General features: G+C 33.2%; 1 protein-coding gene across 1 annotated transcript; it reads right to left on the reverse strand.

Moving 5' to 3' along the window:
• Positions 1-14,486: 14,486 nt before the first annotated feature.
• Positions 14,487-16,411, reverse strand: LOC111889607 (glucan endo-1,3-beta-glucosidase). Its single transcript, XM_023885755.3, has 2 exons — positions 16,309-16,411; positions 14,487-15,591 (listed from the first exon to the last, which is right to left on the reverse strand). Exons 1-2 carry the CDS (start codon positions 16,364-16,366, stop codon positions 14,639-14,641), a joined length of 1,011 nt encoding a protein of 336 aa, XP_023741523.1. The 5' UTR covers positions 16,367-16,411; the 3' UTR covers positions 14,487-14,638.
• Between the last annotated feature and the right edge of the window lie 670 nt (positions 16,412-17,081).

Here is a 17,081-nt window from a genome sequence, read left to right on the forward strand (position 1 = left end):
CTAAGGCCTGGAGATGCATAAAGTTACAAGCTTGATGAGATCAAACCATCCAAAACAACAAGGCATAGAGAACGTGGACAAAATCTACAGATCTATCAATTTACTTATCAAGATGAAGACTTTATATGTAACGCCCGCAAATCCGGGCTAGTCAAATTAGAGGCAATAGGGGTCGAAAATGACTTTTCGAGAAAAGATTATTTAGAATAAATAATCTTAACCAAGTTGTAGAATATGTCATAAGGCACGACACTGGGAAGCGTAAATAGTGAATTTACGATAGAGAGAGATTTAGCCTTAGCGCTCTAAACAAAAGTCGTAGAATATGTTAAACTAAGAACATCAATAAAAAGAACGCCCAAATCCGACTTTGTATGAAGAAGTTATGATTTTTTGAAGTTTCGGATTAATAGTGTACAACCCGAAATTTGAATATTAGATCGAGCGGTTTTTAGCCGACACGACCTGAACGAGAATCGAAGATCTCGTTAAGAGTAGCGTAACGAGAAAAAGATGGGTGAAAACGGACGTCGGATGAAGAAGTTATGAGGATTTAACGGACCAATCCTGCCCCGACATGTTAATAATATAAAATTTAAAATCGAGTCAAAATTAGTTGACGGAGTCTAAACAAAAGTTGTAGAGTACGTTCCCACCTTTGCGTGGATATAAAGAACGTAAAAAACGGAGCTCGTATGCGAAAGTTATGATTTTTAGAAGTCGGGAGTGGAAATTGCGAAATCTGTGGGAGAGTGGTGACGTGGCCAAATCTCAGCCGTCGCTTGCTGACCACGATGCTTGATTCAGATGATGACACGTAGCCTCGCATTATGCCCCCTGTCCGAGATTAGTACGCCCAGCGTACCTTCGCTTCCTATCCGACCGGTGTGCGAGACAGCTGGAACCGAGGTGGCAATCCTATCCGAGGCCTACGCCCCGTGTAACCAAGGGCTACGCCCAGCGTAGTCCGAGGTCTCATGCCTATAAAAGGGAGTGCAAAGGTTGCCGAGTTCCTCACTCCAAAATCTCTTCTTTCTCTCACTAGTTTCTCTCTCTAAGTGCTCTAAAACCCCCTAAGCCCTAGTTAAACCCCTTAGCTCCCGAGGGAAGCCTCGAGGCTCCCGGAGTCCCGAGAAAAAGTGTCTTTCGGTTTCAAAACGCTGCTCCAAATAAGTTCCGGTTTTCGATAAAATTTGTTGTAAGTGTGCTACGCTTACGCAATTTTTGATATAACTTTCAAATAATTATAGGAATGTTATTAGGTCCTTAAAATAATTATTTTGGGCTATTATTATGAGTTATATTGAGTGTTATTTAATGCTTATATAATAGTAATAATAATCAGGCTATTAATTTGTCGCGATTATCGTTAGACTAAACCCTAGTGGTATTAGTACTAGGTTTTATCGAAGAAAAATTGTTTTGAGAGTACCGAAGCGCTGTCCGAGTGCTGAGTCACCACTTATCAGGTGAGTGCATGGTCTTCAACTTACACATAGATATGAAGTATTTACTACGTGTTATGTGTGCATATTGTCTGTTTACTTGCTGGCTATGCTCGGTAAACGATTTTATACATGTTTTAAATGATTTAAACTGTATATGTATTTTATATCTACGAAAATGTTGGGGTAAGACATGGGTAGATGTAATAGATGAAATATGAGTCAGATGATGAGTTGAGAGGTGAAATAGACCGTAAGGTGAGGGTGAGAGGTGGACAATGTGAGAAGCCTTTTTCCCAAATGATGGCCCCGTCATTCAGCAGAGTATGGATGACAACCACGGACTATTCTAGACAGTCCAGTGGAACACTAGCAGGCTCGCAACCTGTAGGTGTTGTGAATGACGTGTTCACTGGTGTACTCTAAAAACCCATTGATATGTATCACGAGTGGACTCTCGAAGACGATACTATTAATAAAACCCGGCAGAAGTGCCTAAAGGACTCTACCGGCAGAAGCACCTAATAGAGAACCTCATAATCCCGACAGATGCGCCTTGAGGACTATTCCGGCAGATGCGCCCCATAGAGTATGTCACAACTTTGGCAACTGCGCCCTAGTGACAGAACTAGTAGTTGTGTTTGACAGATGGGTCATTTACAACGATGAAATTCGTACCTATTCCTTAGGATACTCCTTAGGAATAAATGAACGAGAACTAGCTGATTCTTAGGGTAGATCCTAAGGATAAAGAAGATAATGGGGATGGGTAATTGGGTTGATTATTTGATTGTTTAAACATAATAATTATATTATTGTGGGTTGAAAACCCTATGTACTCACCAGGTTTCCCAACCTGACCCACTCAGTTTATTTATATCACAGGTGACGACACTACAAGAAAAAAGGCCTTTTACGACGCGCAAAATACGACGCTCATTGATCTATGTTACGCAAAGGAGAGTGACATTAGAAAAATGTCATCTCTTCAAAAAATTTAAGGATAGAAGACACGCATTATTGCGCGCCCTTAAATTAGTGTCTAAAAAAAACACGGAGGGCACCTATAATAAAATGCGCGTCGTCTAAGGATGTCGCTTTATAATTTTTAATGGAACGTGCGTTCCATCCTTTAACAGTAGGGGGAAATGAAATTCTGAAAAAATTAAAAATCCCGCCTTCCTTTTTTTTCTCCTTTCCCTCTTGCCCTGGACGCTCCTTCCTTCCCCCTCCCGACATTGACTGCTGCTTACTTCTTCCCTCACTTCTACCTACTGGAACCACCATATCTCCCACTCGATGTTGAAATTGTTAGAAAAAGCCCTAATTATACTCTCAAGTCTAAATACAGAAAAAATAGAAGATGGTGAAGAAGTAGCAGTAGAAAAAGCCCTAATCGGAGGTGGTCCTGTTCTTCATTGTTTCTTCGATGTTGAAATTGTTAGAAAAAGCCCTAATCGGAGGTGGTCCTGTTCTTCCTGCCACCACGATTCCCAGCTTTTGTTCGCCGGAACACCGATTCCACCGTGGTTTCTGATCCACGCTGACCAGTCGTCCCAGTCTTCAACGATTTTCTGCCATTCAAATCCAGATGGGTTGAAAAGAAAAGGGGCGAACAGCCACGACACGACTAGGAACCACATTGAGATGGTTAGGTGGCTCTGTATTTGGCGCCGCCGTGGAGAATTGTGCGACCGAAATAGTGAAGTTTGGTGCCAAGAGAGAAGGTGAAGAAGACAGCGGAGAGCTGGAGGTTCATGATTATTAGGTCACCGAGTGCAGTTCTGAAGCCTCTTTCGAGTCCGATCTCCATAATCATCGCTAACGCCATTAAAAGACCAAGTTGAACTACAGATTGAGAAGCCATGGCTGCTTTCAAAGCTTTATCTCCTTGCATCTTTGCTGATTTCATAATCGCTTTTTCTAATCCACTTAAACAGAGATATAATCTCCCGTATAAGAACGCATACACAGTAAGCATCACCATCTGAAACATAAGATAATTTGTCATTTTCTTTAGACTTTAAACTGTTAGACACACACACACACACACACACACACACATATATATATATATATATAGATATAGATATTAATTAATTTACCATTGAGCCAACGTCGTCCTACTTCTAGATGGTGTTTGTGTGTGCATAGACACACACGAGTGTGGAGTCTCCAAAGCTGTTGATATCATAGACATCATCATAAAGGATCCTTCAAGGGCACAATTGCTAAAGTTTTTCATGTCTGATGGAGATCTTTCAAAAGAACTTGATGACAGATTTGGCTCTTAGTGTGGGGATATTTTGGTCTTGATTGTTATTAGAACTTTTTAACTTTTAACTTTTATGATTTAATAATGATTTATTCCTATTTTTATTTTGTAACAGACTTCGGTTCCCACGAACGAATCTGATAATGATTGACCAGGTTCAACAAAGTCAAACGTTCATATTTTGATGGAGGTAAATACCAGAATACAAAATGAAACTAAAAACAATAGTTTATAAAATGAAAATGATCCTGTATTTACAAAACCAATAACAATCGATACATCAATATGTACAACAACTTACATTACAATGAACCCGTATCGTTAACCATTCAAAATTGACATTGAAGAAACAATGAAAAGTTTTTACCTTTTGTTACTTTTCTAACTCGGTTTAAGCAAAAATTCACCTTTTTTTTTTACTGGGATTGCAGCTGTGTACTTACAGTGGGCAGGAACATTTTACCAAAGAAAAGAAGGAAGAATGATTTCAAGAGGAATTGGAATTGTGATCATCTACGACTAATGTGGGTATTTGACCTTGATTGACAAAGTCAATCTTGTTTAATCTCAAACAGCAAAGAATTTTCTCGGGTAATTCTTTTGGTTTTTGAGCCTGTATGTTTTTTTTTAACAAGAAAAAATATTAGGGAGGGAAAAAGTTGTAATAGTTTGAAAGTACATCAACAATTCATGATTAGATTTAGATTACCTGAATTGTTAAGCCGAGATTCATAATCCCGTGTTTTAGACGTTCACGAAATGCATCCAATCCTTTTCTTGCTATGTAACTAAATCGATGAATATCAAGGTCAATATCAAAGTAATTTGATCCCTTAAAGAAGTTGTGTTGGGGGCGTGAGAACATGGCTCCATATAACCAACAGAGTGAAGGGGACAAAAATATTAGTACTACTACTCCTCCTGTTGTTGCTGCACAAAGCAAACCAAATCTGAAAAAGATTCAAATGATGTCTAAAACAACAGGTGAAGATAATATTCAAAGCATAAAAACTTATGTTACTGAATTAAAAGAACGTGTGTCAAAGTTACAATACCAAAAACAACTACTTGTCTGCCAGGTTAGTTACAATTTAGAAAGAAAGTAAGTTTTTACTAAAATTCCGAAAATGCCCTTTGTAAAATTATTGTTTTGGTTTGAACAGGCATTCGAGGTAGAGGAAGCAAACGATGGTGGTGGTGGTGGGGCCTCTGATGAGACGGATTTTGTGGAGGAAATGGAATATCCTATCATGCCACGTCACCTTGTGTTATGTCAGGTACCTATGGAACAAGCTTGTACTCCTCGAATAATAGTATTGCAATCACTCATATTACCATAAATTTCAATCCTATAGACTTACAATGCAATTTCGTTCTAGGTATAATTCCATCAATGATATACAACCAATAAAACTACTTTTGTCAAACACATATATGTACACTACACTAACGGCACACCTGTTGGATTAGGGTCTGATACGTGTTCTACAGGTGTATAATCGTACTGCCATCCCACTGGATTCATCCCCGTTGCTTTCTTTCTTTTTACATTTGGCAATGTCGGCTATCTACGTGTCATTTCCTACAAAATATCCGTTTGTGATAATAATTTAAAAATAAAATAAAAATAAAAAAACTCTTTTGTAAAAATGTATGGGCCGAACAAGAAAGAGTGCATTTTAATTGATTCATCAATTAACTTTTTTTTATAAGGTGTAAGTTAATTATCGTTCGATATAATCGACTTTGATCGATAAAAGTTGAAATGCAATAAATATGATCAAGGTTTTCTAGAGATAATGCATAATTAAAAGGTTCCCTAAATAATGTACTGATGAAACGTGGCTTTCGCATGTCGGCATACTTTTTTGTTTGACTTGATGGGCTTTCTTGGTTAACCACTTAATCTGGACAGCTTAGTGTATCAAAACACCAACCCTTCCCCTACTTTCCCTTAATATTTTTTCCACCAACTTCTCTCATGTTAAAATTGATGATGATTATGAAATCTGTTTGTTGGGATGTAAGGGTAAAATGGTCATTTGGTCTTAGGGGCTGTTTTATAGTTGCTAACCATTCAGCCACTTTACCATACAAGACTTGATGGGAAAATAAAAGAAAAAAGAAACAGTCCCTGAATTATTTGTATTGATTCATGATTGATACCTCTCTATTTTTCTCTCTCTCTTTTATTCTAATGATCAAAGTTCTTGTTTTTAATATCAGTTTCCCTGTTCTCTTTTATACTTGATGCACCTTTTATTTGCAGGCTTGGCCTGTGCGTACTCCAAGGCCTGTTGCTGATACCCCTCTTCTTACTGGACAGGTAAGTTTCAAATCTTTTTGTTGTGGATTTCTTATAGTTTACTTAGCTTCTTAAATCAAAGAGTATAAAGCTTTCCTAATGTGTTCTAATAATTAAGAAAATGGTGTTTTTTTGAAAAATGCTTCTCAATTTATCTTATTAGGAAGAATGGAGAATTAGCCTCAAATCATATGTTTTTTTTTTCCAGTAACTTCCACTTCCTTCATGGGTTTGTAACAATACTGATGGACTTTGCTATTTTGTTGTATGGTGTATTACCTTGGATATAATTTGTTTTTACAGTTTTCTCTTTTTATTTAATTTAAATTTGGATATAAGTTTGTAACACATGGGATTTATGATTGCAGCAAACAATCTTTCTTTTCTTTCCAGACATGATTAAAGGCATGTTTTTGGCTGTAGTTATTGGACCACCTGTTGTGGTTGCCATCATTTTAATAGTACAGGTATTATTCTATCTCTGAGAAATTTCATTTGCCATGTCATCAAAAGTTGCCAGATGGACTATTATCTTTCATGTTTGAGTTGGTTCTCAACTTGTAGAAGAATAACATAAAATATTTTGGCATCTGAGTGTAAAAAATAATATTTGAACTCATAAGTTCCTTAATAATACTTTATTGTGTTACATGTACTTTATTACTTACTCATAATATATAATTCAATCTGATTATTGATTATGTTTGGTGAGATCATGTTCTCTGTTCTTGATGCTGCATCTGATAGGGAACCAAAAGTGAGGACTTTTTTTCCCCCTGACACTTGAAATAACAAGGTAAGGAGAGCATTCTAAACATTCTGGAAACTTTAAAAGAAGAGGGAAATAGGGTCTTGTTCAATGCTTTAGCTGTGTTTGCTCTAAGGGAGATCAACTTATCAAAAGTAAGTTACTGTTTCACCCTTTTATTTAATATTTTTGTGATTGAATGAAAGTCTTAATGAAAGTAATTGACAACCCTTTCTCTGTAAATGATGTTGTGATTGTGGGAGAGGTGTTGTGTTTTTCTCTGTTGCTAGGTAACCTTCTCAACAACAACATTCTACTTAAGCAGGTGAGTAATCAAGATTAAGGGAGACTTGTAATCATGTTTGACATTCCTTTCCTGTAAGAAATAGAGTTGTATGATTATTTGTTAGTTTTATAGGAATGTATAACCCATGTTAGCAATGTATTATTTTTGTTTAACATTTGAATGATTCTTTGTATGACATTACAATTTGTGTAATTTATTTTATTTTTTGAGTATGAAATTTTATTTTATATTATGCAATGGATTGTATTTTTTGTATATGGTATTTTATTTCTATTATGAGAAATTAAATGCAAATTTTATTTAAAAATTAATAAATATATAAATTTATTTTTTTTAAACATTTAAATTTACGATACGCAAAAATGTGTGTCATCTTCATTTATGACATGGCCTTTCTTGACAGGGGCTTTCTTGATACGCATTGCGTGTCATTAACACGCGCGTCGTAAGGTTACGACACGCGAATGCGTGTCATCTTCCTTTATGACAGGGCCTTCCTTGATACGCATTGCGTGTCGTAAACGCGCGTCGTAATTGCGCGTCGTAAATGAGCGTCGTAAATGCGCGTCGTCTATAGACGACGCGCAAAAGCGCGTCGTCTCTCTTTATGACAGGGCCTTCCTTAACACGCATTTGCGCGTCGTCTAAGCCTTTTACGACGCGCAATGAGCGTCGTAAAAGGACTTTTTTCTTGTAGTGCGATATGAAGTGACATTACACTGAGAGATTTAAAGAGATGTAGATCACTAGTGTAAATAATTGTAAGTTCTGTTTATGCTTATGTTTCTGTATTAACAATGACATCCCAAACGTTTTGAAATAAAATACATTCCTTCGAAAATGTTTTAATAACGTATTTATCATGTTTTTCTGGGAACAAATTCCGCAACATTTTTATGAAAAGAAGTACTTTGATTTTTATAAAGCATAAACAAAAACCGGTCTTTTCTGTCCGTGAAAATGAGGATGTCACATTATACATCCTAGAGATGTTTGAAGAAGACAAACTTTTGGATCTACATTGCTTTGGACTCCAAGATGATATACTATTACCTTCTTTCTTCACAAGCACAAAAAACACACACTTTAGGCTAAAATCATACATAAGAGGTCTAGGGTTTGCAAGGGACGATTATGAGGGATGTAGGATGATGGGAGAGAGGCTACAAGAAGTTAAGGTCATTTAAATAGGGATCAAACCCTTAAACTTTAGGGTTTTCTCCAACAGCGGCCACCATGTCGTGGCACCTATTTCCACGTCGTGGTGGTTCATTAAATCTCCACGACCCATAAGTTATTACCATGTCGTGGTCAGGCTCTACCACGTTATGGCCACCCAAAATGACATCTACACTTTTCATACCCGGAACGGGTGTTACAATGAACTTGACAATTACCAATCTTATACCCACGATTAAACCAAGTTAAACGCTTCGCAACCCAAGGCACTTCCCATGATACAATTCCAAATCCCTGACCCATTTCAATTGTTAACCAAGATTTATAATCCTCAACCGGAACGGACGGATCACCAATCCAACTAACCACTTTCCGAAAGGAAACGATGCACTTAAAAAATCTCTAACCAAGTCCATTTAAATCCTATCGCCAACCCAACATCTGAACAAACCCATGCAGTCAATTTATCACTCACACTCTAGAGTGATGGTTCACTACTGCTCTTGCCCTACTAGCACTAGCAATTGATTCAATGCTTGCCAACAATCAGCTAACATCCATCCTGAGCGACACAAGTGCTCCTAAATTCTCACTTCGTTTTCCCATAAAGGGCATCCAGCTTCCATATGGTATTTTCTTAGAAAAATCATAACTTCCTCATACGAAGTCAGATTTGGACCTTCTTTAGATGCACGTTCTCAGTTTAACATATACTATGACTTTTGTTTAAATCGTTAAGGCTAAAAAGTATTTTATCGCAAACTCACTTTTTACGATTTCCGGTGTCGTGATGGTTTTGCCGTAAAACTTCGACGGGTCATAACTTCTTGGTTATAACTCGGATTTCATCGTTCTTTATATGTAAGGAACCCTTGTGACATATACTATAACTTTGTTAAGATTATTTATTCCAAATAATCTTCTATCAAAAAGTCATTATTGACGCTTATTGTCTCTAATTTGCCTAGCCCCAATCTGAGGGCGTTACATTTAGAATTCTGGTTGCTTAGTGTGTACATCATAGTTGTACATAACTAACATTTTATAGCATGAGAATGTTTTATTTAGCCTTATTTCATGTTCCTTGTTTGGCTGTAGGCTTATGGTAGAATCAATTATTCGTTTGTCTATCAAATCCAGTGTTATGTATGATTAGCATACGCAAGGCGGCTACAGGGTTAGTGTGTAACATTCATTATTCAGATAAATTTACATTTTTGACCCAAAGTGGAATTTTCTTGCAATTTGGTCCCAAGGCCCCTTATAAGGGACATATGACTTTGTACGTACGTTGGGCGTACTCTTTTGTATGTTGGGCGTATGTGGCAAAAATGCAAACCCTAATTTTTAGGGTTTAAGCATTATTTAAGCATCATTAGCTTCTCAAGTCATTTTCCCTCATCAGCCTCCATCTCAAGCATTTACACATCATAAGTTTTAAAACTAAAAAAATATGGTATGATATGGTCAAACTTCAAACACAAAAAGTGATGTTAATATCGTAAATTTATAATATGTTTTGAATTTTGATCACAACCCAAATATGTTTAATTATTTATTGTTCACTGTTTGGTTAGACCGTCCGTTATGATCTTCACGACCACAAACTCCTTCCACCTCCACGTCACCATCATAATCTTCCTCAACATAGCCGGAATGGTGCTCAACATTGACTTACTTGTGGTCAGAAGAAGAAAGGAAGAGAGAATAAGAAAGGAGAAGAGAGATCTGATTGTTCGTTCTCCTTCGTCCTCCCTAACACGAACCACCACGACCACGAGGCACCAGGATGGTGTGCATGATCGTGGTTTGTGGCCCGCTAGACCATAGAGGCTTTCGTCTTGGGTATACCAGAGGACCTTATATAATTTCTTGTCCTCTTTCATAAGTGAATATTCAATATATAAAGTAAATGGAGGAAACATATACTCTCTCAAATACATAATCATGGAAACTATCTATCAAACTAATATTTTTAATAATACATTCTGTTAGTCTTAGGGATAAGAGGAAGATTGCTCAAATTATTACTAAAAATATCCAAATAATTTTTTAGCTCATTCGTAAAAATGTCAGCAATCTGGTAGCGTGATGGGACATGCATAACACGAACACCTCCTTTGGCCACTTATTCTCGACAAAATGTCTATCAATATCTTGTTTAGTGCGTTGATGTTAAACTGGTTGTCGAAGAGGTAGATGACATTTACATTATCACGATATATTAGTGGCTATAGTAACCATATGTAATAATCCAAGAAAGAGATGAAAATCCAAGATGTTTCCGATACAACGTTTGTGAACCCACGATATTCTACTTCAACATTTGATATTGTGGTTTCACATTTGGAGGGCCATATATAAGATCAAATTTTCTCCAAGGAAAAAACAATAGCCGGAAATGGATCACTCGGTGTTGCGGCATCCAACCCAATCTGCACTGGCGTCGGAAATCAATCGGGAAGATTCGACTTATGTATAGTAAGACCATAATCGATAGTAACACGAAGTAGTAGAGTTTCTGATAAGTGTAAAAGTAACCATTTAAACATTAAAAATTACCCGTTTTGAAGAGACGATGTATTAAAACAATATATTTTGCTAATATTTTGTCAATGCATGCTTGTCCTATCGATAAAAATATGAAAATTGATAAATATGCTTCATGCAACCTCCCTACAGAGGACCCAATTTCAAATCTTAAGGCCTTCAATCAGGATGGCTACGAGAATGATACACAACAATATGACAAGCTTCTGCCCAACAATCGTCAAAGACAACCTCCTTTCCCATAATCCAGCAACACAAACGAGGAAATTTCGACATGTATGGTGAGGCCATAATCAATAGCACCATGAAGTATGAAAGTATTTGATAAGTGTACGAGTTAACCCAACTCCACATAAAAAGTTACATGTTTTGAAAAGACCATGTATTAAGTCAATATATTTTGCTAAGATGTTGTTGATACATGCTTGCCTACTCAATAAAAGATATGAAAAATCATAAATATGCTTCATACATGCTTGGTAAACACCTCCTTGTAGATGATCCAATTTCAAATCTCGAGGTCTTTGATTAGGATGGCTAAGAGCAGGATGTGACTCAATATGAAAAAATTTATGCCCCACAATCGTCAAAGATATCATCCTTTCCTATAATCCTGCAAAATAAACGGGGATGTCGCAATAGGCGGTTAGACAAACCGTTTTCGTTTGCCAATTTGGTTACAAGGTAAATGAGAGGGTTTAGGGTTTCAGTTATATATATATATATATATATATATATATATATATATATATATATATATATATATATATATATATATACTAGTTGTGAGACCCATGTATTACATGGTTTAATTTAAGAAAAGTTAAATATGAAGGTCTAAATAATTGACAACATTTAATTTATAAAAAAAATAATGAATTATTAAAATTGAAATGTTTTTTATCTTTTAAATTGAAACAAATAATTTAAATAAATAAACAAAAGAAACTAATAAACTTTAATTTAAAAAAATTTGAAATTAGAAGTTAAACTAATTAATGAAATTGATATCCATTTATTACTATATTTATTGCGATTATTAAATTAAAATATTATATGAAATTTAATAAAATAAGAAAACCCGTAAAATGACATGTGGAAAATAATTAATTCAAAATTACTACAAATTGACATTTGTCAAATTGGCGGAGAGCATGCCATGTGGCAAAAAAAGTTTTTTATTTATTAGTGAGGATATATATATATATATATATATATATATATATATATATATATATATATATATATATATATATATATATATATATATATATATATATATATATATATACACACACATTAGGCGAATACCCGCGCGTTGCGCAGAAACACCTATATAGTTAAAGTCTTTACAAATATATGATTTTTTAAATATAACAATAACGTTGTTGTTAAATCTGATATAATAATTTGTATATACTAAATTGATATAATATATTGATTATTTTGAATTATATGATAATATATACATTTATTATAACTTCATAATCTCAATCGTTTGAATGACTTCTACTCGCGAGTTAAACATGAATAAAATTAAATATAGTATATGATTTGATGTTATTTATAGTTGTTTTTATTGTTAATTATTTTTTTTTAAATTTATTTGCTTAATGTTGTAATTTCAATCATTATAATTATTTAAAACATCAAACATTGTTTTTTTATTTTAAAGCTAACAATATAATCATTTATATAGAGTTGTTTTTAACTATTGTTATTGTAAGTTATTTATTTGGAAACTTTTAACGATTATAAAAATATATTTAAGAAATATTTTATTTAAGTTGAATTTACAATTTAGTTTTTGCTTTTATCACTACAATTTATCACTTTTAACTATTTACAAAATATTCTTTAGTTTTTTTAAATGGAACTGAAATTTATATTTGAGTTGACATTGTAATGCGCAGAAACACCTATATAGTTGAAGTCTTTACGAATATATATTTTTTAAAATATAACACTAACGTTGTTGTTAAATTTGATATAATAATTCGAATATTAATTTGATATAATATATTGATTATTTTGAATTATATGATAATATATAAATCTATTATAACGTCATAATCTCAATCGTTTGAATGATTTCTACTAACTACACATCAATAAAATTAAATATTATATATGGTTTAATATTATTTATCGTTGTTATTTTTAACTAATTTTTTAAAATTTATTTGCTTAATCTTTTAATTTATATCATTATAATTATTTAAAACATCAAACATTATTTTTTGATTTTAAAGGTAACAATATAATCATTTATATAGAGTTATTTTTATTTTTATTATAAGTTATTTTAAGCTACTTATTTGAAAATTTTTAACGATTATATAAATATATTTAGAAAATATTTTAGTTAAACTGATATTATAATTTAGTTTTTGCATTTATCACTATAATTTATCACTTTTAACTATTTACAAAATATTATTTGGTTTTTTTTAATGGAACTGAAATTTATATTTAAGTTGACACTGTAATGTTATATTTAAATGAACAATTTAAGTATTTTGTTCAAACTGTTCAAAAATTATAGCTTTAAACTGATAATGGTTTACATGCAATAACATTTTAAATCTAACAAATTAATTATAATATGTTAAAATTTAAAAACATAACTTTGTAAATAGAAGTAAATATATTATTTTAAAATGGAAATTTAGTCTATTTATGATTACACTTTAGGTTTGATATTTATTTAGCCTTATTAACCAACTTACAATCATTATTAGAAAGACACTACAATTTATCACTTTTAACTATTTATAAAATAATCTTTGGGTTGTTTAAGTTAAATAAAATTTATATTTAAGTTGAGCCTATAATGTTATATTTTAATTAATAATTTAAGTATTTTATACAAATTGTTCAAAAATTATACCTTTAAAATGATAATGTTTACATCCAACAATATATTAAAACTAATAAATTAAGTATAATATATTAAAAGTTAAAAAACATAATTTTATAAGTAGAATTAAAGATATTATTTTAATATTGAAATTTAGTTTATATATGAATACACTTTAGATTTGATATTTATTTAACCTAATTACCAAATTAAAATTATTATTATAAAGAAGTTGAAAAGTCATTGGAGTTTCAAATGAATGTGGTGAAAGGAAAAAAGAATGGGGTTTCAAATGCATGAGGTTCAAGAAAAAATGCTAGCTTTATAAGTATGTATGATATATATATATATATATATATATATATATATATATATATATATATATATATATATATATATATATATATATATATATATATATATATATAAACAAAGTTTTTATTTAGATATTTGATACAAGTAGAATATCAAAGATTTAAACTCCCTTATCAAAACAACTAGGTGCAAGACTTGTGTATTACACGGGTTTATTATAAATTAATTTTAATATAAATATATAAATATGAAATATTTTATAATGTAATACTTTACATAACATAATGTAATAAATCTGCAAAAGAAACTAAATTGTTTGAATTATTTATGATAATTTATTACCAAATTAATAAGATGATTTTATTTCCTTATAGAACTCATTACAATTTTATGGAATTTTGTTTTTAAGAAAATAAAAATCCCTAAAAAATGACAAGTAGAAAATAAAATTTCAAAAATTTTCAACAAAATGAGAAGTGTCAAAATGAAGGAGAAGATGACATGTGGCAAAAAAAAACCTTTATTTATTAAAGATGATATCAAAGATAACCAACCATCTTGACTTCATCATCACTTTATTAAGCAGTGGAAAACCACTTTATTTTATGTATGTAATATTCTTCATAGCTTCAGAAATGGCGTTTTTAGTTTTCCTTAACTGAAGCTCAATTGATATTTAGGTCGCTGATCAGGGGAGAAAATCCCAAAATGTTTTTCCGACTCTTCACCAGGTTTCCTGTTTTCATCGAACATTGCAAAAAGATACGTCTCTATAGACCTTCCAGGCTTCGCCGGTGTTCCCGTTGTTCCTCTGACATGCCTAATCAAGTTCCTATAGTAAGTTCCAGCGTTCCCTACTGTCGCCGCATTGCCGCCTGCCGACGGCCAACCACTCTCCGACACAACAATCTGCACATTCCCCCCACCAAGACGCGCTTGAGCTGCATAGTGAGCATCTAACATGGCGTCAAAAATGTTAGAGTATTGTAGACCATTATTTGGATCAGTCACAACTGTTCCCGCCGCCGAAAACAACGCATAAGGGAGATTGGAATTAGGGTTGGCAAAGTAGGGGTAGATGTTGGCAAGCATTGGCGAGTTGTTTCCGGCTAGAAATCTGATTATCGGCTCGATAAACCCCCGTACATTGTTACGAAAGGCGCCATTGCTTGGTGGATACGAGACGCCTAACAGACCAGTGTAGGTTGCCGTCGACACCTTAATCTGGTTCCGCAGGCCGGCGGCGTTAATGGCGTTCTGAACATTTCGCATCGCCGGAAGCACGAAATTAACGTATCGACTATTCCCGTTGTTTGGATCGACTTCGTTTCCGACGGCGATGTATCTGAACCTGACATCGGGGTAATTTTGGATGTTGTTTCTTACCCATGTGTTTGCAGCGCCTTGATCGTTGAGGGATTGCAGAGCATCATTAGGAACGCCGATGATGAGTTCGATATTGGTTCCTTTTAGGGCTCGAAGAGTAGCTTGATCTGGATCATAAATTCGCATTCTGGTTATGCCGTTGCGCCGGTAGAGGTTTACAACGTCTTGTTGTGACGGCAAACCGTCACCATCTCTACCGTAACACACGCCGACTTGCGCATCTGTAAAAATAAAATCATTAGAATATGGTTCTTCTTTCTCGTAACACACACAACACAAGTTATTATGGGTACGTTTGTATTCAGATATAGACACGTATTCCTATTCAAAATTGGATATTTAGAACTTTAGATGTGAATATTAAATACTGAAATTTATAATATTTTGTCGTGTATACAATTAAATTGCATACTGGTTTTAGACAACTAGATTAACAATTTGCACGAACTTATTTATTTGACACTATGAATGCATACAAATAAAAATATCCACATTAGAAATATGTATACTTTTAGTATCAAATTCATTTATCTGAAGTTCCGCAAAATAAAAAAAATTATTAACAAATTTCAAAATTAAACTTTTAAAACACATATTAGAATATTCAACTACCATCGAATTGTCATAGTGTACAAAATAATTCGAGAATTAAACACTATTTTTGATTGACTCATTTCGGATACCATATATATTCGGGTGATCCATGTCGTTAACGAAAAAGAATGTTCGAATACTCTAAATATCCAATATACAAAATCGGAGCAATTACTTTTGGAAATTCTATCTAAAATTTGAATATCATGTGGATATTTTGAACGTCATAAAAAATTAGAATAACATTTATTCGGAAACGATACAAATAACATACCATACTATATAAAACATATATGAAAAATGTAAATCATATCAGTGAATGTAACGAAAAGAAAGATAAAAACCTATGGATACGAGACGACTTAAAAGTAAGCCGAGTAGTACTGTGAGCATTGTTGTCATGGCTTCGGTTTTGATATCTTTAGTTGATATCCAACCATATATATAATGGACAAAATCCACAAGGCACTTTGGAAAATAAGACAAATGGGTGGAATGTAGATCATGGTTAAAACACGATGTCTAAAGGTCAAAGTGATAATTTCATGGTAAAATAGTGAGTTGATTGTTAACAAATGCCAAATATTTTCATAATTTATTGGTTAATGTAATCTGTATATATTTTTTTTTTATATAATATAGCAGTTGGAAAATTAATTTTATTAATTTTCAAAAATGGATTTTTTTTCCATTTTTGAGCACAAATTTTGGATTCTAAATAAAATCAAACCGACCTATTGATTATATATTCTTGTTCTCCTCTGTTGAACTTTTATGTACGTGTCCTGCGGGTTAACAATTACAAAAACGAATTAAGAGCTATTAATCATAAATTTCAGTTTTAATTTCTTGATTAATTGTGACAATTACGGTTTCGTTTTATGACCGATTAGATACACCGAATGAAACGAAATACTCACTCTTCCTCTCTTACACTTATAATCCATGCCAAGCGAGGGTCCGAACAATCTAGAAGAATTGTTTTTTGCTGTTGTATCTTGGAAAACAATAAGGCGAATTTGTTTTAAGAAAACTGTGTTAAACACAATCCCCTATCAACAATTTTAAGGTTTTGTTATTTCGTACAATTTTTGGGTTATATTTTCTTAACAATAAC

Source organism: Lactuca sativa, chromosome 1 (genome assembly GCF_002870075.4).
Source record: "Lactuca sativa cultivar Salinas chromosome 1, Lsat_Salinas_v11, whole genome shotgun sequence".
NCBI classification, from domain to species: Eukaryota; Viridiplantae; Streptophyta; class Magnoliopsida; order Asterales; family Asteraceae; genus Lactuca; species Lactuca sativa.